This window comes from Arvicanthis niloticus, chromosome 28 (genome assembly GCF_011762505.2).
Source record: "Arvicanthis niloticus isolate mArvNil1 chromosome 28, mArvNil1.pat.X, whole genome shotgun sequence".
NCBI lineage: Eukaryota > Metazoa > Chordata > Mammalia > Rodentia > Muridae > Arvicanthis > Arvicanthis niloticus.
The window spans coordinates 8351102-8375269 of record NC_133436.1 but is presented as its reverse complement, the minus strand read 5'-3'; the positions used below and the strand labels follow the sequence as shown (position 1 = coordinate 8375269).

Genomic DNA, 24168 nt, shown 5'->3' with positions numbered 1-24168 from the left:
TCTCAGTGTGTGTGTGTGTGTGTGTGTGTGTGTGTGTGTGTGTGTGTGTATGCTCACACACAAGTACACCATTTATAGTTTTGTACCACATATTGAAAAAAAAAAAAACCTTGGAAGATGAATGGAAGTGGCCAGAGTGTTGATAACTGGAAATATCATTGTGTACAAGTTATTTTTATGAATTACTACCTGATATTCATGAGAACAAGAGGCCAGAATGCTCCATGATGAGGGCACCAGACAGGATGGGGCCAGACCTGGCACTCTTGCATACTTCCCTAGACTCTCTTTGGTCATAGGATATCAAAGCCTTGAGCTTTTGGGGATAGGGCAGAGATGGTCCTGCCTTTAGGACACAAGAAAAAGGCCATTGATTCTCAGAGATGACCACAGTGGGACACTAGACAGTTGGGATTGTGAAATGGTCTTGGTTAATTGTGAATGGATCCTCTGGTGGAGACGGCTAATATGCATAGATAAAAGGGAGGATTTCAGCAGAGGCAGGCACTTCTAAAATAAGAACAAAATAGAAATTCAGAGAGCAAAACACACAGCATCAGAGATGAAGAGTTCCTGCAAGGGACTGATCAGTAGACAACAGCGAGCAACCAGTGAACTTAAGAGTACTTGGGTATTGGGTTCCACATGACACAAAAGGAAAGGATGGATAGCGGCAAAGAGACCACAGACAGAACAACTACCTTAATGATGGACTTAAAGCCAATCACACACAATTATATTAATGCAAATGTCTCAGAAGGCTCATGAGATACAGCACACAAACACTAATGTAGGCAGAGCTGCAAAGTCTCTGTTCACATCTCTAAAGACAGACTTCAGAGTTTCCAAGACAGAAGGAGTGTTTTCAGAAACAATGATATGACAAAGGAGACATCCTATCAAGAAGATAACGATGCCTCCAATGGGCCCGTGCCTACCAACAGAGCTTCACAACACAGAAGATAAACAGAAGCAAATGAAGCACAGACTAATCTGCACTTAAGTCCGACATGTAAGCTGCACAGTAGGGATACAGAACCCTAATAGAATGTTCGAGTTGGCCTTTATAAGAAACTTCCCAAGCACAACAAAAGTCAAGATTTTACGAGCTTGGGAATCACTCACCAAGGCTGTGTCCTGAGCCATGGGACAAACAACAGGTGAAATGCTATAAATGAAATCATACAAGCCTCACTCTGACCCACAGCACGATGAAGGGAAGCAAAGGTACCACACCCTGATACACCATGAAGAAGTCTCTAGAGACAAACTTGAACAGAGCCACCACTCAGTGAGCTCTCCAGACCCAGTCTTACCTGAGGAATCTGACTGGTCTGGCAATGCCGAGGACTCGCAGGACGGAATCTCACAGTACTCCCACCTCACCTTGCTGTCAGTGGTATAACACCAGGGAGCAGTTTCTCCATCCGGGTTCCGGCAGTAGTTCTCTTCCAGATTTCTAGAAAGGAAGTGTGAGTTTCGCTCTTCAAAGACTTTCAATACACAAGGTGTGCACATGCTTGTTAAAGGGAGCGCTGTACAGATCTAATATGGTAGAATCAAGCATGCTGCATGATTGACAGGTACTAGGTGGAAGCTTAAATTGAGCTTAGACATCACATGGCATGGCAAGTAATCTGGCATAGAAGAATCAATGGCTAAAATATATTCCTTGGGCTGGTGAGATAGCGGTTAAGAACACTGGCTGCTCTTCCAGAGGTCCTGAGTTCAATTGCCAGCAACCACATGGTGGCTCACAACCATCTGTAATGTGATCTGATGTCCTCTTTTGGCATGAGGGGTACATGACAATAGAGCACTCATATACATAAAATAAATAAGTAAATATTTTATATAGATGCATATATATGTACATACATATATTCATTGACTTCATATGCTGGAATAAAATAAATCTTTAGTTCTGGGTTGGGCACTGTGTTATATGCTGGAGCAATGAGGATTTCCCCACTCTTTCCTCTGAGTCTCAAACCTGCTAACTCTAGAGTAGAGCCCTAGAGTTTGCATTTCTAGTAAACCCCTGATGGTATTGGTGGGGCACACTTTGAGAAAGGTCAGAACAGGCAAAACACTAATGAATGTCTCTTTCCTTGCACATGACCTAATCAGTCTTCATTCTTGACTTTTTTTTTATACTACAACCAAGGTGAAGTCAATGGGCTTTGTGGCCCACAGCCACAGGGGTGAGGAGGAGACAGGAGGGACATACTTGCAGGGGTAATTTTCTGGCGTCCTGTTGTGCCTTTGAGGGGTTTGCTCACTCCAGCGCTGACAGGTTTTTCCGGACACGGTGACAGACACAGTCCCTCGGTAACTTTCACCTCTTCCCTTCAGACATTGGTAGGTTGGGCCAGGTGGGGGTGGGGGTGTTGCTTGAATAAGGGAAAGAATTAATAATGAATGGTTTTCCATTAAGAATGCACCAAGAGATGTTTTGGAAGGGTGAAGGCGGGGTCTCTTCTGCTATACCCTCTCTTACTCCTCTTGGGGTTTTACACTTGGGGACAGCTTAGTATTTTCAGTTTGGTAGACTATGTGTTTACACTGCCATTTCATCAGAAACATCTCTAAAGATAGACCCTAGGGCCAGATGCTTCTGTCTCTAGTGTCTTGTGTTACTTCATCAAGCATGGCAAGAATCAGTGTTAAGTCCGCCCCCACCTCAAGTCCTTACATATGCCTTTGATCCAGGCCCTCTTGAGAAAAATATATGACTAGCTAGGTAAACACAACTGACCACCACCCATCTCCCATAAAGGCATACAACTGAGAAAGAACCCATGGGAAATGATGAATGTCTTAGATACATATGCACCTATCAACAGAGCTTCAAAATACAGAAGGTAAACAATTACACCCTAAGTGAAATAAATTAATCTACAGTTGAAGCTGGATATGTCTCTTGAGACAATAAAATAAAAATACAGAAAACAACAACACTAACCAAATATCTTTAAGAAAAAAAGTATGCAACTAGAAATTAAGACTTTGTTGGGGAGGAGGGTGTGTGTTGTAAGAAGGAAGACCGTCTGAGGAATCTCTGCTTTTTAATGGTGGCAGAGCAGAGGAGAGAAGCTGTCCCTGTATGTCTTTTCTAGCATTTTCTCATGACCTGTCTACCCTTTGAGACGCTCTGTTCCAATTACCAAAGAAGGAGCAGTGTGAAATAGCACTTCCCATGTGTCACTTTTATGAGTTCTACTTCTCTTGAGCACCCCCAAGATAGACAAATGAAACAGCTGGGTGCCCACTGACATCTGTGTTGACAGCTCAACAATTATGAAAAAAAAAAAAAGAAAAAAAAACTCTTTCTAGTAATGAAGTTCATGGAACAGCCATGCAGTCAGGCTCCTTCAGCTCAGGGAAGACTGGAATGGCAGAACTACCATACAGAAATGTGCATTTGGGCATGCTTAATGAAGAAGGATGCTAACCCAACTAACTCCATGTGGTCCTATTGTCTCTATTTTGCCTCTGACTCTTTCTTCCTGGCTCATGTGGTTCTGCAGTCACTTTGGATTTGAGAAATGACTGGAGGGATGGATAAACAGCTTTGAGTATGTATGTGTGTTCACATGTTCATGTGGTGGCCAGAGGACAGCCCCAACTGTCATTCCCTCGACATTTTCACTTTTTCTTTTTGAAACAGGGTCTTTTACTTGGAGGTTGCCAAGTAGGTTAGGGTAGCTGGGTAGCAAGACCTAGGTAGGATTCCACCTTGGCCTGCCCCCACTGACACCACCATGCTCAGTTGGTCTCTCTTCCTTCCTTACTTCCTTCCTTCCTTACTTCCTTCCTTCCTTACTTCTTTCCTTCCTTCCTTCCTCTTCTGATGTGGGTTCTGAAGGTTGAACTCAGACTATTAGACTTATGGGGCAAGCACTTAACCTATTGAACTTTCTCCTTGGCCTCTGGATTATGACAAAAGGGTTCAGGCAGGAAACACTGAGCCTTCAAGACAGATCATCCCCAAGCTAGGACAGTTACCCATGATGGAGAAGCTACGTCACAGGTGAACAGTCAGCTGCTAGGAACCAGACTGTTCCCCTTAAGATGCTGCTGCTGCTACTGATGATGATGACGATGACCACGATGACCATGACAAACACAATAACTTCCCCAGCAGAAGCAAAGCTGACATAATACAACAGCCTACCTATAGCCAAGACCTCCTACTCCATCAAGCCCTTCTTTTGTTTCCCACTTTCTAAAAAGTCCCAGGGCTCCTGTCCACCCCTTAAAGATGAGCTTGGCATCACTGAGCCCCTTCGTGAACCCCTTTATGAGGCCACATTGACTACAGCATTCTCTGCTTGCATGTCTTTCTGCCTTTCACCACTCCTGCATCTTTAATAGACAAACAAGTGGATGTGGGGTCCAGTCTGTTAGGGCTCCTAGAGCTGCAGCTTTGCCTTTAAACTATTCACAAAAGGTAAAAATCTCTGGGGAGGAAAAAAAATCAATAAATGGATGGCCTTGCTGGTTACCTAAATAGCTAATAAATTGGATGAAAGGGGTCAAGAACATCCTGCAGACCTGTGGAATGACTCTTTAGGATTTCTACTCAGCTACCAACAATATTCCAAAAAGGGGCAGGCGGAGGTGGGGGTGGCTCCCATATTGTGTATGAACTGGACTTACTGCAGCGAGGGATGTCACAGTATTCCCAGCGTTTGTTGGGGTCTGTGGTGAAGCACCAGGGCCGCAGCTCCCCATCAGGGTTGCGGCAATAATTCATCTTCAGGTTCTTGCTTGGAAATCTGGGCAGACAAGAACGAATTTTTACCCCTGTTTTGTTTCTTTCTTTCTTTCTTTCTTTCTTTTTTTTTTTTTTTTTTTAATTTGCTGTGATAACATACCAATAATTTAGGAATAAAAAAATCATATAATTTAGCATGTACTTCTTCTTTTGACTTTTCTAATTTTTTATTGTTCTCTTGTATATTGCATTCCAACCAGTTTCTCCTTTCTCCCCTTCCCAGTCTTTCTCCCTCACTTCTTTTCTCCCCCAGCTCTACCCCTCCCTGCCTCCCCTCAGAAAAAAGCAGGCCTGAAAACCTTCTGCAAAGCAAAAGACATTGTCAATAGGACAAAATGGCAGCCCAGAGAGTGGGAAAATATTTTCACCAACTCCACATCTGACAGATAATATTCACAATTAAGAAAGAACTCGAGAAACTAGACATCAACAAACTAAATAATCCAATTAGAAAAATGAGTTACAGATCCAAATAGAATCTCAAATGACTAAGAAACACTTAAAGAAATATTCGACATCCTTAGCTATCAGGGAAATGCAAATCAAAATGACTTTAAGATTCTTACACCTATCAGAATGGCTACGATCAAAAACACAAGTGACAACACATGCTATCAAAGGCAGGTTTTTTAAATAGCAATAAACATTCATGCAGACTCGTGAGAATCTTTGAGAATGAGCAACCACTTAGCAGCTGCAACTAGAGTTAGTCCTCTGTTGGTAACCCAGGAAGAAAGATAGGCTTGGTCTTCCAAAGACTATGTTTCTAGTGGTTCCCATGTGCCAGTCTTACAGAAAAGGATGAGAAACTATCTAACCATCCAGAATATTGAAGCAAGCAAACTTTAGTTATCCAGCTACAAATAATAGCAATCTTCAAAGAACAAAGTGCTCACTGTCTTCAGACAGTGATGTGGTACAGGCAGGAAATTGGTGCCTGGTCCTACTGGTCTACCAGGCTCCTGCCCCCTATTAGGAAGCTTAGAGAATCCAAGATTGGGAGCTATGTTCCTTCAAGCACCTGGCCAGAGAGCCCTCCTTGGCAGGGACCCAGGGAGATTGTCTCTGTGCCTAGTTCCTCTCTGAGACTGGGTACTTAGGACAAAGAAAAGCTAGCAGTGGTCTATTGCTCCTCTTCTGGTTTCTACAGTTGGCTTGACCTAGTCATACTTTGAGGACACCATTGTGCTTGCCTTTGAAAGGTGTGGCAGGAGCCATGTTTTAAGCTCTCTTGAATGAAAGATCCAAAACTCAGTGATGCCATCATTCACAGGGACAACTGTGGCTTAGCCACACTACTGAGAGTTTTAGTAGCCCTGTTATGACATCAGGGTCATCACAGAAAGAGGAGTAAGAGCGTGACATTTGTGGAGAGACATTTTCCTGTGAAAAATATGACCTTGAATCCTCACAAGTGCTTGCTCTGAAAACCTGTCATTGCCTTCTGGAACAGGGAGCCCCTGGTCCCATTCTTAAACTCATAGTCACCTTTGAGAACATGGTAGACGCTGTGAATGACCCAGTGTAAATACACTTAAAATATTGGGGATCTGTAAGATGCTTGATACCTATAGATCAGAGTTAGAACATCTAGACTATAACTGGTGTAAAAAGAGAAAGGAAGAGAGCCAAGGAGGCATACACAAGCCAAGTGTGCTTCTCAGCTTTACCAGAAATACAAGTTGGCTGTGGATTTGGTTGTAACTCGAATTCTATTCATAAGGCTTGGATGCTGCCTTTCTAGTAAGTACCCATGATGCCTCTGGACCAGGTGATGAGTAAAAGAACATACACTTTGTTTGCAGCCTATCTGGGAAGATGCCTGCCTTGAAAACCAAAGCCACCCAGCCTTCAGATCCTCAGATGTTTCTGCTTGCTTCAAGAGAAATGCATATCTAAAAAGCCTCAGGCTTGGCTGCAGGACCTTACTTGGCAGGGATGTATCCATGAGCATGTGGGATCTGAGAATCCCAGGCCTGGCAGTCAAGTCCAGACATGGTCTTGGAGATTTTTCCCTCATACTTTTCTCCATTGCAGTACATGCATTCCTCTGTGCAGCATGGGAAGAGAAGGGGGGAGAGAAAAAGAAACTGACATGAAGCACAGTGGGACATAGACTGGAGTCCCTCTAGAGAGGTCTCCAGTGCTTCTTGCCTGCCACTCATTCATACCTGATTGGTTCCTGGTAACCACTTGGCAGCAAAGACTTAGAATGTTCTGATGTGGTCAGAGTCCCATCCTTTTTCTGAGTCAATGTATTTGGGTTTTTTGAGTCTGTGCCACCTTAACTATGGTGGTCAGAAACTCCGATACATGACCTCAAACTGGGAGGCACCCATGAGGAAGGCACGTGCTCTCAGAAACCTGTACATTCTCCACTCTAATTTTTGCATAGTGGACAGCATCATTTCTAGAATGATCTTTTAAAATTTGGTGAACTTATTCTGAGTACTCGATGACTGACAGGTATATGGGAACCATTGGGATCTTTCTGATGGGTTTTTTTGTCTGTCCCCAGTGACATTGCAGTCATTGGAGGATTTCACTCAACTCAAGCAGCCAGGCTTCTGTTTGCATAGTGCTGAGAAACATGACTGATCAGGGGGTGTGTGCATGTATGTGTGTATGGGAGGGGTGTTGTATTTGTTCTTCTTTTTGCTGTCTAAGTTATTTAAAAACTCAGACGCTGATTTGGAATCGTAAAGTCCCATGTTGAAGAGAAATAACACACCTGGAATTTTTATGGTATCATTAAAAAAAAAAAAAAACAACTGTGAAATTGATATAAAAAGCAGTTACATCATGGGATGTAAAGACCAAATAACCTGTGACCATCCATATTCAAATACAGGCACTCTTCTGTCCACATAGGGAAAGTGATGGGAAAGGAGTCTGCCCTTGAAACATGCCCACGTTACCTCATAAGCACCACTTGGCTCTTTTTTCTTGCTCTAATAAACATACCTAGAAATAGGATACGAAGATGTTTTCCCAGTCTGACGTTTTAATGCTGTTTTAGCATTGACCTTCAAGGTTCTTTGCGAAGCTGATGGGCCCATTAGAAGAAGGCATGCCAACACACAAACTGGTGTGCTGTGTAACTTCAAACTAAACAGAATCACCCACAGGAAATCACTCCTCCTGTGTGCTTGAATTCCACTGGTTTCATGGTTTTAATTTAGCTATTTAACAGCAACTGTCTTTGGAGTTTTACACTGTGTGGGGTTTTAACCAAAGATCTGTATTCAAGTTTTAGATCTGGCTGCATATGTGCACACATTGAAAGAACATTTTAACAAAGATAGTTCAGGTCAGAACTGGGACTCCTTCACAAGAGATGAGCCCATTAATCCAATCAACACAAATTGATGTCTCTGGGAAATGACAAGCAGATAGGAGGGGGTTTTCTAGAGCCACCCCTACCTTCGCATTCAGGGATGTCGCAGTAGTCGTATCTCAGTTCTGGGTCTGTCGTGTAGCACCAGGGCCCTTTTTCATCATTGTCTGGGTTCCTACAGTAGTTCTCCTCTAGTCCTTCCCTGGGGTGTGTACTGGGGGAGTAGCTGCAGGATGGAAAAGGAACATGGTGACCACATCGTAAAGAACAGCACATTAGCAAGGTAGGAGATGCTATGCTTCGCATTGAGGATTCAGTTCTGTCTTCTAAATGTGTTTTAGCTGCTGGTTGTTGATTCTTTTGATGGGAAGGCTTGGGTCAAACAGCTCATTTTACCGTCATCACTCTTTGGGCAGCTAAGTCTCAGGTCTAGCCAAAGTATATGTGCTGAGCAGGCAGGAGGACACCAGGGCCTCAGATGCCAGTGATCCTCCCTTCACACCCACAGCACCGATTGCTCTCCTGTCTGGGTGACCTCCACCCCTGGCACTCTGCTTAAATCTTTTACATTCTGTCACTTGCCCTTGATGAAAAAGAAAAAATGCACTAAGAAGGGGTCATCACTCCATGTTACTGATGGAGTAGCCTTGTGTGGTGAAAGAGGAAAAAGCAAACGGTAGCTAGGCTTGACTAATCGATCAGCCAATGGCAGATAAAGACTCTGAAATCTATTGTGTAATCACAGAGACCAGCCTTTGAAACGCAGCCTAAGTGATCAGAGTTGGGGAAAACTGAGCTCATCTTCTGCTCTAGAGACAAGTTACTACAAAGATAACTAGCTAAAACATGCAAGAACTTGCAGTCTAAAAAAAGCAAGATTGATTTCTGGCTCCTCCACGTCCCAGTTTGGGGAGATGTCTACCTGATTTGAAGTTCAGCTGGCTCATGAAAGAGTCTGGCCTGGAACTACGGCCCCTGGAGTCATCACAGAGAACTTAATGCCATCTAGTGCTACACTGGGGGGACACAAACAGAATGACCCTAAAATAATACGCAAGCTGCAAAGTTTCTATTTGCTTTTCATGGTTTATATCCTCATTGGATCACAGTGGTGAGGTGGGCGTGCCGTGCAAGCTCAAACTTGACATTTAACTGAGACACACACATCTCCAAACAGGCATCATTTTCTGATACTTGGTCTCTGTTATAGTTGGTGTGATTGTCAACTTGACATGAACTAGACTCACCTGAGAAAAGAATCTCAATGAGAAAAATCTCTCAATACCTGTAAGCAGGCCTGTGAGAGTATTGTCTTATTACATTAATATGTGGGATGATCCAGCCCACTGTGGGCATTGCCATTCCCTAGGTAGGAGATCCTGGAGTGTATGAGTACAGAGAAGGACTGAACACCAGTAAGCATGCATGCATTTATTTCTCTGTTCTTGACTGTAGCTCCGATGTCACTGGCAGTATCAAGCTATTGCTGCTGTAACTGTTCCATAATGACGGACTGTAATTTGTCATTGTCATCTAAAGTCAATTTCCTTTATCCCTGAGTTACTTTTTTGACGCAGTATTTTTATCACAGCAACAGAATGGACACTAGGACAGCCTAAAATTCAGTCGAGTAATTCTTTTGACGTGCCTCTTTCTGTGTTTTAGGACTTCTCAGATATCATATAACAAGATTAGCAGAAGCCAGCCATTTTTCTCCTTCTGTCTTGTGACTATTCAGCTTCTAGAATCCAATCAAAAGGTTCTCTGCTCACACTAACAGGCAGGCTTAATTTGGAAACAATGAAATTGTTCCGAATACGCTCATGAATTTACTTACTTGGGTACGTGGGGGAACGTGGCACTCCACTTTTGACAGGCAACACCATTCTTCGTCCTGGACATGGTTCCTCTGTAGCTGTTGCCGACGCCAGTCTTACATTCTGACAGATACACTGAAAGAGACCCACACAGGGGTTCAAAGTCCAAACAACCTCTGGAAGAAGGTGTGCCTGGCATGGTCCCAACACAGGAAAGACCTCTAACCAAGCCCTGCCTTCCGGCTCTCTGAAAGGCAGGCCCTATGAAGGACAGCTGCAAATACTGTTTAACTTTGACCCTGTGGTAGTTTTGACTGTTGCTGTGACACGCCTAGAATCTTCTGGAAAGGATGCTGATAGAGGAATTGTCTAGATCAGCTTGGCCTGGGGGAAGATTCCTTAATTGATTTAGATGAGATAGAAGGACCTACCCTGAACATGGATAGCACCATTTCATGGGCTTGTGCCTCAACTTTCTGAGGGTGAAGTGAGCTGGCTGAGCGTAAGTAGCAGGCAAGCAAGGTTGCACACATTATATCTCTGCTCTTGACTGAGGGTGTGATGCGGCTAGCTGCCCTAGTTCCTGCCTTGACATCCTGTCAGTGATGGACTCTGACACAGAATTCATTGTGAGCCCAAATAATCCCTTGGCTGCCCTAAGCTAATTTCATCTTATTACAGCATCAGAATGAAACCAGAACATATGTGTTTATTCAAAAGTTCTTTCCTCAGGTCCTCTGTGCCTATTCCATGCCAGGGCTGGACCACAGGAGAATGCAAAACAAGCACAGGCCCACTTTCCTGGAGCATAAAATCTTAGTGGAGTCAGGACAGTGACAAAAGGAATTAAGAGAAACAGTTTATAATGGGGTGACATCACAGCGTCACACATATGTCAGAGGCATAGTGGTGAGACAGAGAAGGGAGATGTTCACATAGAGGAAAGCGGGCTATTCAGAGGCCCATGAGGGTTCATCTAGTCTGAGTGTTTCATTTTTTTATACAGCTTTCAATATACAAAGTATATTGCAACGAGGATGATCAAAGTGTTTGCAATAGACATTCCCAGCCAGCCTCCACTTACCAAATCACTAGCTGTTCAATGGGCTCTATCCTGTCTCAGAAACACACCCAGATGCCCACTGTGGTTTACAAGCCATAAGTAGCCCCTAAGTAGGAGGCTCTCCAGTGTACACCCACTTCTGTCCCCACCAAGTAGTAGTAAAAGGTCCCAGGCATCATTTGTATTAATGTCTAATTATTCCATTTGGTGATGCTTTGTAATAAGCAAAGCTAAGATATGAATGTGGAAACAGCAGTGTTCGTAGTTCATATTTTTTAGATTGAGTTGAATATCTTTTGTTCATTGGTTTGCGACAGGGTTTCACTGTGTAGCATTGGATAGCCTGGGGCTCTCCATGTAGACCAGGCAGACCTTGAACTCACAGAGATCCACCTACCTTCACCTCCTGAGTGCCGCGATTAAATGTATGTGCCAGACCACCATGAAGATGTTTTTATGTGTGTTTGTGTTGTATAGTGTGTGGTATACATATTGTATGTTACTTGTTGTTATTGGGGAGGGGGGAAATGCATGTGTATTTGTGAATGCACCTATAAGTCAGAGGTGGACGACAGGTGTCTTGATCAGTCCCCACCAGGGTCTCTGAGTGAGCCTGAAGCTGACTGGTTTGGCTAGACTGGTTGGCCAATGAGCTTTAAAGATTTACCAGTCTCTGCTCCCAGCTGGCACCAGGGTCACAGCCACACACCACTGCCAACATTTTATGCAGGTTCTGGAAATCTGAACTCAGAGCCCTAGGCTTGAGCTTCAGGCCCTTTACAGACTGAGCCATCCCCTAAACCCCAAGCTGAATACTTTTAAGAGTTGAATTAATTTTAAACTCCTGTGAGATTCAATGAGGACAACACACTCATATACCTGACTACACAGACTTAGGGGTTTGGGCTGGAGGAGGCCAGTCATAAAGCTCTAAAGGCATTGCAGAATCAGTGCGCTACCGAGACTGCCAAGATGAGGAGACTGATGTTGGAAATGATATACTGGACCCCAGTGCAGAGAGACCCCAGTGATGCCCCAAGTCCCAAACAAAAGGTCTCCGCTCTACGTCACAAGCCAGCTTGGGTTTCCCATAAAAGCCCACAATAGTGTTTCCAGTGTATTTGTTCTGTTAAGATTCTCCACTCAGGCCTGGTTTTTAGTTCTTCAACTCCTAGAAGTATTTCTAACAAACACCAGAGAACCAACAACTTCACAACACCATAAACAAAAGGCCCACTACAGTTTCCTTGAGATGCTTCATACCAGGAGTGATAATCCCAGTCACACATTGAAAACAGAAAGAAAACAGAAAGAGTACACCGAGAAAAGGGGAGCCAGGGTCAGGGAAAACTTCTGAAAAACAGCACTCTGTCACAGTAAGGTGATTATACCTTATAACTGTGTATTATATTTTTAAAAGAGCAAGAAGAGAAAATTTTAAGTTTCCCAACACACAGAAATTATATATGTTTGAGGAAATGTCATTGTAACCACTCTGATTAAAACATACACACATACATGTACACACTGGCTTGAATTATTACAATGTACCTTATAAATATATAAAATTATATAATGGATTTTTTCTATAGACAAGTTACTGCCTTATATATCAGGCTGGCTTCAAATACTCTATTCTTCTGCCTCGGCCTCCCAAATATTAAGATTACTGGCTGGATTTTATTCTAATTATACCAGGAATGGTTTTAAGCTAGTAAAGTCCATTTCTTAGCAGTTACATGTACAGCTACAACCAGGGTACCAGTGATTGCAGAGGCCCCAGCTAGCCAAGATGGTGTTGAGGCCTGCACTCTGCCTCAACATTTTGGGGCTGAGTGCTCTGGTCAAGAGAGAGAGTGGGGCTAGAGGGGCAATCGACGCAAAGAATGGAGACAAGACAGGGTGTGTGGTCAGGTCTCAAGTCTCTAGTCTCTAGTCTCCAGTCTCTAGTCTCCTTTATTGAAGGGAAATCTGGGGTATTTATACACTTTTGCCACGTGCCTTGTAGGTGTTGATATGACGTAAGCCTTACAGGCGTGGATACCACGTGCACCTTATAGGCATGTATGGCATGGATAGCACGTGGACAGCACATGAACCACATGCCTTGCAGGCGTGGCTACCACATGCACCTTGCAGCTGGGGGCAGTAAACAGCAAAACAAAATATGTTGGATATCAGAGTGTGCTTCAGCTGTTGAAAACAAGTCTCACGTCAGGGTATATGGCTCAAGATGGCTGCAAAGCTGATAGCCGCTTTCTGCTAAAAGTCGGCTCCCAACAAGATGGTGGCTTGGTTCTAAGGGTATTAGTGGAAATAGTGCCCTGCAGGCTGCCCAATGTCACCTGATACTGATGGGTCCTAGCAAAATCCCTGGCTGATAAATTAGCAGCCAGTCCAGAGTCACAGTAGAGAAACTGGGACCAAACATTGACCGACTTTTGACTTTTCTCCTCTCTTGTTTGTTTGTACCCAGCATGGTGTATATAACCTTTTGATCCACTGAAAACAAGCAAAACCAGCCTTCAAACTTCAGACTTCAGCCTTGCAACTCAGCCCTCATGTTGTTCCTAGTTAATGATTTACAAGGGTCATTTTTAAATGTCAGTAATTTGTCAAAAGAATCCCACTCCATCCCCTTTTCTGTAAAAATCTAGGCAAGGGTAGGCAAGCCTATGGATCCTACCTTTCCTATTATTTAAGAGCTAAATGTTTCACGTGAAAGTTGGATTTATTTGACACTGAAATCTCAAGACTTAAAAAGATACATGGAGGCAAGGAAGGAGATAGCAGGGACACCTCTCATTTAAGTCTAAGAAGGGGGATGGCCTGGGGAAATACTCTCAACCTAAAGGAAGAGGTTAACCATTGTGGTTTTGTGTGAGACATTGTTAAGAGCACAAGGAGTCAGATGTTTCTCTTATTCTTCAACACCCCGATACAAAATATTTGGAGAGCTAAATTGTTTCTATCAATGCCCTTATTGCACTACCCAACCGGTCACAGAGAAGAGGCTTTTAAAATCTCATAAATATTTCATACACACTTAATAATACTTGGGACCTTCTAAAAGATACTCCTTTGGAGTCCAGGCCACCTCAGGCCCTGAAGGATGGGATTTATATCCTGTTATAAAGGAGGCGGGAAAACTAACCATGACTTTTATTTATGCATCTTCAAAATTTAAAGTGAGGAAAATATAGCCCCTCAAACAACAAAGAAGTGGGAAAGTCAACAGAAGGAAGAAGTTTTTTCCTTATCTAAATGTTACTGGGAGACTGAAAATATTAGTGTCTATTGTGCCTGGGATTAGTTCAAAAGTGGAAGCCCAAAGGCATAGTCAGCCTACAAAATAGATGCCACCATTGTAAGGAGCATTTAGACTCCTTCTCTCCCCCTTCCAAGCAAAACCAAGTCTTTTCTTTCTCAAGCCATAGATAGAAATGATTGTGTAAGTCTCATTCCAGTGCAGAAACAGCCTCACGTTGACACTGGCCAAATAGCCAATCCTGACTTGACTCAGAACTCAGTGTCTCTGTGATAATCTCATAAATTATCATTATAATCTCATAAATTAAATTATAATGTCATAAATTAAGGCTATAAAAGAGGAAAGGGGGAGGGGACGGGGGACATGGACAGACCTCTCTTCTCGAATAAGATGACGTCTCTCATCCGAATGATGGAGGAAGTCTTGCTGTTCTCCGCCATGATCACACATTGCTGCTCCTTGCTGTGGTACTGGAATGACCTGCAGGAGAGAGGGAAGAAGCTAATGAGTGAGTCTCTTGCTGGATCTTGGAGCTCATATATGCGTGCGAGCACATATATGAGAAAAAGGGGGAAAGGGAGAGGGAGGGAGGGAGGGAGGGAGGGAGGGAGGGAGGGAAAGAGAAAGGGGGAAGCCAGATGTGAACCTCAGGTGTCTTCCTTGATCTCCCTCTATCGTGTTTTTTAGGCAGGGTCTCTCACTGAACCTGGAGCTTTCCCATTGGCTAGATTGAGAAGCCAATGAGCTGCAGGGATCCTCCTGTTTCTGCATCCACAGTGTTAAGACAATAGTCACTTTGTGTTGCTTTCACAGTTGTGCTGGGAATCAATCCCCAGGTCCTTGTGTTTGCAGTGCAAGCATTTTACAAACTGAGCCATCTTTCTAGCCCCTTTTCAGGGATTTTTTTTTAAGGGAACACTAATAAATCTTAATAAGACCTTGTTATATGGTCTTCAGATATCATAAGCATACTTCAGCCCTATAAACTATCTTCACCTCAATTTTTTCATTTCCATTTTAATTTAACTATGATTTTTAAAATTATTATTACTGTGTGTATGTATTGTAAGTACAGGCACATATGCACCACTGCATGTACGTGAAGGTCAGAGGACAACTTTGTGGTTCTCTTTCCACTTTTATGTGGACTCTAAAGATGGAACTCTGGTCCTTAGGATTACAGAGACCAAGACTTTCAATCACTGTACCACCTCTCCAGCCCTCCCCTTTTCCTCTCTTGAGTTCCATTTTTGTTAATAAACTGATGGATAAATTTATTTTCCTCAAAAGAATGGAGCCTCAGGCGGGCAGAGTTCTTTTGAGACAAAGGCGTTGACAATACCTGCAGACAAAGTCTGTTTCCCCTTCACATTTGGCTGAACAGTCTGCTATACTTCCGGCCGCTAGCTGCTTCTTGGTGAGACTAAACAGTGAAGCCCCTTGCGTGCTTACGTAGCCATCCAGCGAGTCCCCTTGTCCTGAAAGGAAAGTGGAAAACTGAGCAAATCGAATGACATTGTTCATTATCATGGCTGTGGGGTGTGTGTGTGTGTGTATGTGTGTGTGTCTGTGTGTATACGTGTGTATGTGTGTAAGTGTACAAGCACATGCATGCACTTTTTAATTTATTTGCTTTGTATCAACCAAATAACACTACCTGTTATTTTTGTGGCTGAATCCTTTACGGTTTTAAAAAAAAAAAAAAAAAAAAAAAAAGGAATCCTTACTCAGATAAGTAGTTTCAGTAGGTTGCAATAGATTGAAAGTGTAACTAAATCAGCAGATTGGTAACTGAGGCCCATGCAACCACCTCTCTATTACCATATAAGTACAAAACTTTAAAGAGTAAACTATACCACTCACTATTGTTTGCACTGTGATAAGCCAATGAGGCCACAGCAATGGCAATTTGATTTTCATTCGATCTTCCGGGAGAGAGAGTGGCACGGGGAGTCTGTTGATCTACTACTGCCTGTAATGTGTGCTTTTCAATGACATATAACTTTTTTTCTTGATGATGAAAGTATCTGGCATTTCAGAGGAAGTTATTAAAAAGTAGAGTCCGGTACAAATACTGGCTTCACTGTTGTTGTTGCTGCTGCTGCTGCTGTTGTTGTTATCATTGTTGTTGAGGCAAAGTCTTTCTATGTAGCCCTTCCTGACCTGGCACAAGCAATCCTCCTGCTTCAGCCTCCCAAGTGCAGAATTACACGTGTGCTACCATTCGTGGCCTGCCTTTGATTTTTGTGTGAGATGCAATCTGAGACAGAGTCGCTTGCCTTCCCTCTTGTCCCCATAGAATGTGGTCCCAGCTGCCAGGTATCCCCTAGGCTAAGGTGCTTCAATGCTGCCTTAAGCTTAGACGATTCTGTTCCAAGCCTGAGCCCCGCTACTACTCTGTTGTGTAAATACTCATGATTTCCATAGGGGTGAGAGGACAAAGAGGTTAACGAACATAGCAAAATCTTCATGGAATTGGGCAAGCTGGCAACCTTGAGCAAAGCCAGATCCAGCAAGTTAAGGAGTGACCAGGATCGGAAGCAGGAAAACTTGAGAAGACTTGGTAAATACGACTTGGTAAATACAGACTCATCTTCTTCGAAAGTCTACCCTCTCCCTCTCTGGGGACTTCATCCCTCCTCAATGCTCTAAACTGGAAGGCAGGGTAAAGAGTGGAAAGTCAGCTGATGCCTTTTACATTGTCAGAGCGCTTGATGTGGGCATAAGAGATTATGGAGAGATGGAACACTTTAGGCCTGTGTTCTATTCTAATTCAAACTCTCACTTTGAGAAGACCCAAGCTTTGGGAATCTGTAGAGCTGTATGTGATTTTGAAGACCCACAATCACTCTGAAAAGCATGTCTAGACAGAGTTGGGCTAACCTGTGCAAAGAGTTCCTGGGGAGTGTGCCGAGGAAGGCTTCAAATGACAATGGAGAGGAGAGGGCCCCTGTTTGGATCATTAGCTTGGTGTCCTGTTTAATGGTGGATGGCGGCTGAAATCCACCCAAAAAATGAGGTGTCATTCCAAAATAATGTCTCCAAGGGGGATTGAATCTTTTCTTTTGTATTTGAAATTTTTCTCCAAGTCTTGATCTCTTCTGTTTACCTACGTGGCTCGTGTAGAAATAAGATTTAATATAGTGTATTGATAAGGAGACTTTAAACAAATCTTTAAGTAGGAAAATTATTTCTCTGTTACAGACTAAATATAGATGTGTATCACTATCAAAGCAAAGAGACTTTTTTTTATCACTATAGGGGTGTGTGTGTGTGTGTGTGTGTGTGTGTGTGTGGTGTGTACTTGAGTGTATAAAATTAAATCTCTGCTGAACCTAATGGATAACGCTTTTTATCCTAGCACTTGGGGAGCAGAAGTAGGCCTCTGAGAGTTGAAAGCTAGCCTGGTCTATATAGCAAGTTTCAGGCTGGCCAGGACTACATAATATGACTTTGTTCCCCCCCAAAAAATTAGTAGTTCGTCCACAGCTGTAAAAGAGCTTTTTTTTTTTTTTTTTAATCCTCTCCCAGGTTATTTCTATGCAATAGGAAAATGAAAGTCAAGCGCTTTCTGCAGATAATGACAATAAGAACTTTGACAAAGACTTTATGAAGGAATGTACGGGACATTCCTTGGCAGAATATATATGTGACTCCTGCTGCAGAGAAGTTGGTTCAAACATTTCGGTGTGACCCCTAAGCTTATAGTGTCCCTACTTCTAGTTTCTATGAGCTAAAGTAGAATATTAATACACACATACAATGTGTCTAGCAACGTGTCTAGCCCTGACCTCTGAATAGGTATTTGTTTAATTACTTTAAAATTGACCTGTGTGACTCATGGAAGCATCAGAGGCAGATGTGTACCCATGGGAAGCCTTCCTTCAACCAAACAGAAAATCCCAATGGGAACAGGACAGCTCAATAAAAACTTCTAATCAATCACACTGAAAACGAGGCCAAGATGTAGACCATCTGACCCCACTACCTACCACCACCAGGAACTGGACCCAGGACCTCAAATATGCTGGCCCAGTGCTCTACCACGGAGCCACATCCCCTTCTAACTACCTTTAGAGTCCTTAGTCATACCCCTCCTGCAGTGCCAAGATTCCCCCATCAATTCGATTTGCAAAGTCACTGGTGGCTTACTCTGCCTCTTTTCATCCCTACCCAAACAGTATCCACAGGGAAATTGAATTTATATGTCAAACTCCTCAGCCTGAGACTTTGAACTGAAAAGTCCCATAAACCGATAGCTCATTTAAATGGATCGCCTATAAAGACACAGTGAATCTATTTTTAATAGATGGCTAGAACTTTTAAAAAGCTGAGCAAAAAAACTGCGCATCAAATCTTACCTGGTTTCAGAAACAAGAGAAACAGAAGGATTACTTCCTTATGGTCCATGTTGGGACTGGCCAACAGCACCTGGACAACTGTGTCCTAGTCCCAGATATTGACTTAAAGGCGCGCAAAGGCATCCACAAGCAAGATAGTCCAATGAAGTTAATTATTCTCTGGGGCCTCCGCCACTGTATGCAGAAGGAGCAAACATTACCTCGAACAGGGAGCTTACAAAATATTTGAGCGGAGTCTGCAGTAAATGCTGGAAGTGATGGCAGTGGCCCTCCCCACCGAACCCCTCCACACTGTTACACTCCCTCCCTCCCCCACCCTCCCTCCTCCCCTTCACCTAGGCCACCATGTTCCCAGTCTCCTCTCATCCCCTTCTCTTTTCTTCCCTTTGCTGAGTGCCTCCCATATGCCAGATTCTGCCAAGTCGTCCATACTCAGCCTCGTTTGACCTTCCTGGCAATCGGTTGTGCACTGTTCCCATTTTCAGAAGAAGGGCCTGGGATACCATGTGATGTCTCAGTGTGTGTATTGTGTAATACCTATGAACTTGTTTTTCATGTGTTATGTTGCCAGTTAGCAGTTCGCTTTGGTTTGGTTTGGTTTGGTTTGGTTTGGTTTGGTTTGGTTTGGTTTGGTTTGGCTTTGGTCATCCCTCAGCTCTATCCCAGCCCTGATGTTGATTAAGCAGCTTGATTAAGTCGTATCACTTTTACAGTGCTTTCGTGTTCACGCCACTTTCAAATTTAAGCATGACATAACCTCTGTCCTGGTGTGTTTTAGTCCTTGGCCCGCCTATATAGTGACACTTGGCATTGCCGGGCAAGAGCCATACCATGGAGAGGCACCACTAGCCTACCGTGCAGTGCTGAAATCGGTTTAAGGGTTGGAGAGAAAACTCAGTGGTTAGAAGCACTTACTGCTGCTCCAGAGGGCCTGAGTTCAGGTCCCAGCACCCACATCAGACAGTTCACAACCACCTGTAACTCCAGCTACAAGGGATCTAATGTCCTCTTCTGGCCTTTGAGGACATACACACATGTATGTATGTATGTATGTATGTATGTATGCATGTGTATATATAAGTATATACATATGTGTATATATGTATATGTGTATGTGTGTACATGTACATATGTATGTATATACATATAAATGTATATCTGTATGTATATATGTATATATATATATGCATATAAATATATAGAGATATTGAAATCATCTTCTACTTCCCAGTCCCTTCTGGTGTGGATCTCTCTTTCATAAAAACTCTCAGTGTCATGGTAACACCCTCATGCATGGCACAAAGCAAAAGTGGAAGGATTCAGTTGCAAGAATATCTTTATGTGTATTTGTTTTTGTTGCTTTGAGATAGTCTCCTACTGTAGCCTGTGCTAGCCTGGAACTCACAGTGAGTTCCAGTCTCTGCTGCCTGAGTGCTAAGACCATAGATTCATGTCACTTTCTACCAATCATGTCAACTTTAATGGTAGAGTCTGGACTTTTTCCTGGCTGGAGCTCAATTTGCTTTAAAACCCTCCATTTTGTATTTAAAAATACTTAGAAATAGACTCCTCTCTGTTGGTGTGATGTTAGGACAAGGCAGCAACTGTTCTTCCTGGCTACAAACTCCTTCCCATGATAACAAGCTACAGGAGTAGGTGCCAGGATGTCTCAGGTAGAACCTTGTATAGAATCCCATGAGAACAAAGCCTGTGCAGAAAAACCACAAAGGCAAGCAAGGAGAGTGAAGGGCAGGCAGCAGGTCACGGTGCTGGGCACCATTCCTCCTTGAGGAAGCCAGGAGGTCTGTGAGATTTGGGAAGCTGACAAATGGATGGGGCTCAGTCAACTTCAAGATCCACAAGGCCATCCCACAGTTCAACACGAGCAGGGAAATGGCGTGGGATTTTTCTCCTCGGTGGAGCCGCCTGCACCTGGGGCAAGAGCATTAGGGGAGTTCTGTGACAGAGCAACCTACGTAAATTCCTTGGTTCTCCCAGCTATATTCAGTTAGAATTGGTTTCCTTGGCCTGCGATGTGTACCCTGTGGGAGTGAATCGATGACGGTCACGCTGCTCCAGGAGTGCTTTACACAGCAGACAGATGGAGAGCATGAGTGTGAGCATGCCCTCTCTCTTCACATCCACCACTGGCCTTACCTCCCCTTCCTTGAACCCACTAGCCCAGTTTAATAAATTAGAAGCAATCCAAGAAATCAGTAACCAGCAGATTTTTTTTTTTCTTACGAAAGACTTTGGGGAAAATCAAACCATATTTCACAAATACATGACGGTGTTATTATGCCAGTATAACGAGACTTCTATTTAAGTCTTACTTTGGCCTTCCTCCTTAACCAGTCACTGTTAGAATGTTATCAGAACTGTATGCCCACAGAACTTTTTGTCTGTTTTATGGTGTTTTGAATGACTTTAAAGGTTTAAAATGTCCCCCACAGGCTCATGATTTTAAACACTAATCCCCACTTGGTGTCACTGTCTTGGGAGGTTGTAGAACCTTTCGAAGGTGGGGCTTGGCACCAGTCATGAGCAAGCTGCCTGGTGTTTTCGCTGCCACAGACAGGGGTCTATTCAGCAGAGGGCTGTTCAGTTGAAACAAATCCTTCTTCCAAATTGTTTCTGTCTAGGTTTTTGCACAGTGATGAGAAAAAAAATTAATGCAGGAGGAATAAGTATATAACTACCATGTGACTATGACTGTCCTCCAAGCCAAGCAACAGGCAGGCACTTTGTTTAGTTCAGCTGATTACCCCAGCAGAACCTGCCAAATGTTACATCTCCTTATGGAAGGTCAGAGAAGGTCATGAGACCCTCACCTCAGTATCCCGTTGTTCCCAACAACCTGCTGTATGCAACTCTATCCTAAAACCATATAGTCTTTGGGAAGGGCTAGAGCACATAGACAGGGGAAGGGTAGAGAAGGGAGACCTCCATCTATCTGACTATGGAAAAACCATCATTCTACTGGGTAAAGAGTTTCTGGCCTCTTGGAGGAGGAACACACACTCCTGTAACCCCTCCCCTATATTCTATAAGGAAGCCCAATAATTTCATTCATTCCCCCAGAGTGAAATTTAGTGGAATTATGCCTTCGTTTGTTGTTGGGACCCAAGGAAGAGGAAAAAGAGGAAGAAGAGGAAGAGAATGAAGAGGAGGAAGAGGATGAAGAGGAGGAAGATGAGGAAGAGGAGGAAGAGTCATTGTTTATGTCTCCCCTTGGGAAGAAATTTTTGTAAAAGTGCATCCCCAACAAAATTTGAAATTGCACTTAATTCTGCTGTTACTTTGTAAATCAGATTGCCTCCTAAAGGCCTTGTAACTGTATTATTCTCTGCCTGTGACAGCCAGAGCAGGGCAGCACAGAGCACATACACATATGTTACGTGACACAGGGCTCCATATCCTGAGAGGGAAAGAACATTGGGGGGGGGGGGGGGGAGGGGAGGAGAGCGTGTTGCTTAGCTATGAGGGTAGATGCCTGAAGACTGCCACACAGTGAGTCCTGTGTTAGCCTCTTGAATCCTGGCTGCTGGAAGAGAAAAATCTTAACTAAGAAAAGGTCTCTGTAAGATTGGCTCATACACAAACCTGTGGGGGCATTTTCTTGATTAATGATTGACATAGGTGGTCTCCGCCCACTGGGAGGTGGTGCCAACCCTGGTCAGGTGGTCCTAAGATATAAAAAGAAAGCAGGCTGAGCAAGCCAGGGGGAGCAAGCTGGTAAGCAGCATTTTTCCATTGTCTCTACTTCAGTGCCTGGCCTGACTTCCCTCAGTGATGGACTGTGACCTGGAAGTATAAGGCAAAATAAACCCTTTCCTCCCCAAGTTATCATGGCTTTCATCACAGCAATAGAAACTGTAACTCGGGGGCTGGAGAGATGGCTCAGCGGTTAAGAGCACTGACCAGATGTCCTGTGTTCAACTCCTAGCAACCACATGATGGCTCACAACCATCTGTAATGGGAATCTGCTGCCCTCTTCTGGTGTGTCTGAAGACAGCTACAGTGTACTCATATACAGGAAATAAGTAAATAAATAAATAAATCCTTTTAAAAAACAAAGAAAGAAAGGAAGGAAGGAAGAGAGAGAGAGAGAGAGAGAGAGAGAGAGAGAGAGAGAGAGAAAGAAAGAAAGAAAGAAAGAAAGAAAGAAAGAAAGAAAGAGAGGCTGAAGCTGTGGCCAGGCACCATGTGTCACTGGCCTGAGGTTTACACCAGCGACTTCATACCCGAGTTCTACCCTCCTCCTGCTCCAGGCTCTGCCAAGTGGGAGTTGACATTCTAGGACATTCCCTCCCCACAAGGTCTCTGATGGGCCCCAATAAGACCTGTCATTTCAACACAAACCATCAGGGCTCCCAAGGAGATGGAATGGTGGGTAAAGCAGTTGCTAACCGAGTGCAAAGACCTGCGTTTGGATGGCTAGAACCTACGTGAAGCCACAGTTGCTTCTAAGATGAGATGGGTGGCCAGAACAGAATTCCCAGAAACTCAGTGGGCCAGCTAGCCTGGTGCATGCAGCAGCAATCAAGAGAAGTCTTCTCAGAGAAGATGGATGAAGAGACTCAGACACCCTAGGTTGTGATTTCCACATATGAGCTATTACACACACACACACAGAGAGAGAGAGAGAGAGAGAGAGAAAGAGAGAGAGAGAGAGAGAGAGAGAAGAGAAGAGAAGAGAAGAGAAGAGAAGAGAAGAGAAGAAAATAAATAAAGCAAATCTAGTAAGGACCCACACCACATCCCCTTTCAGTCTTGAGGTTCTTGGCAGGTTTGTCCTGCCCTTGGTGATAACTTTCCTGCTTTAACCATATTGGTTTATCATGGCAAATGCCTTAGGAACCTATTCTAATTATCTGGCGGCAGCTGTGTGTCAGCCTTTGTTCCCCAGCCCCCAAGACCATGCAATGAGAAAGAATCTTATCAGCTCTCACCTCCTGGAAATAGATTACAGGCTGCCAGGTTAGCACAGTGGTTAAAATATAATCTACATGGGCACACTTTCTAAATCAGCACATAGGACTCCTTTGCCATCCGGTGAGGAAGCATTTCCTTAACTAGGTTATTCTTGAAGTCTACTCATCTCTTGAAAAACACTAGTCTTCCCTGCTCACTCCCCTCAGTAGGCTTGTTGTGTGGTTAAGAATAACCCTGACAGGGGAGGAGAAAGCCAACCATAGAAGCCTCAGGAGCTGAGGTTGAGCCAGGAGCAGGCATTCTGGCTCCCAGGACCAGATTCACCATGGCGATAGTAGAGACAAGCCACTCTCTTTCATTGCTCCTCAAAACTCATTAAGACAAAAACAAATCTTACGTCACAGTATGCGGGGGCACAGACAAGAAGAAGCGTGGGAAGGAAAACTGAGCACGTGGTGAGCTGGTGCCTAGTGGTGATGTTACTGCTTCCTGCCTGTGATAATGAAGATAGCATGAAAGAATTCTTCTCTGGGATGTGGGATAATGGGTACCAGGGGTTACTTAGTACTATATTTTATAAAATCTAAATGTGTGTGTTCACAA

At 43.7% G+C, this 24168-nt stretch overlaps 1 protein-coding gene and 1 long non-coding RNA gene across 3 annotated transcripts in view; one reads left to right on the top strand and one right to left on the bottom strand.

Moving 5' to 3' along the window:
• Plg (plasminogen) overlaps window positions 1–18820 on the bottom strand; it is a 40710-nt gene extending 21890 nt beyond the window's left edge. Inside the window, exons 1-9 of one of the 2 annotated variants that reach the window (XM_076926653.1) lie at window positions 18630–18820; window positions 15611–15746; window positions 14642–14748; window positions 9955–10069; window positions 8204–8343; window positions 6710–6830; window positions 4663–4781; window positions 2231–2393; window positions 1317–1459 (exon numbers count right to left, since the gene is read on the bottom strand). In XM_076926653.1, the coding sequence (XP_076782768.1) occupies window positions 1317–1459; window positions 2231–2393; window positions 4663–4781; window positions 6710–6830; window positions 8204–8343; window positions 9955–10069; window positions 14642–14748; window positions 15611–15746; window positions 18630–18678 (1093 nt within the window). In that variant the 5' untranslated portion in view covers window positions 18679–18820. The remainder of the gene's footprint in view (window positions 1–1316; window positions 1460–2230; window positions 2394–4662; window positions 4782–6709; window positions 6831–8203; window positions 8344–9954; window positions 10070–14641; window positions 14749–15610; window positions 15747–18629) is intronic. The other variant, XM_076926652.1, reaches the window with a different exon arrangement.
• A 4853-nt stretch (window positions 18821–23673) lies between these two features.
• The window catches only part of LOC143440042 (uncharacterized), a 6183-nt gene continuing 5688 nt past the window's right edge, over window positions 23674–24168 (top strand). Inside the window, exon 1 of the long non-coding RNA XR_013107952.1 lies at window positions 23674–23845. This is a non-coding gene — a long non-coding RNA (uncharacterized LOC143440042). The remainder of the gene's footprint in view (window positions 23846–24168) is intronic.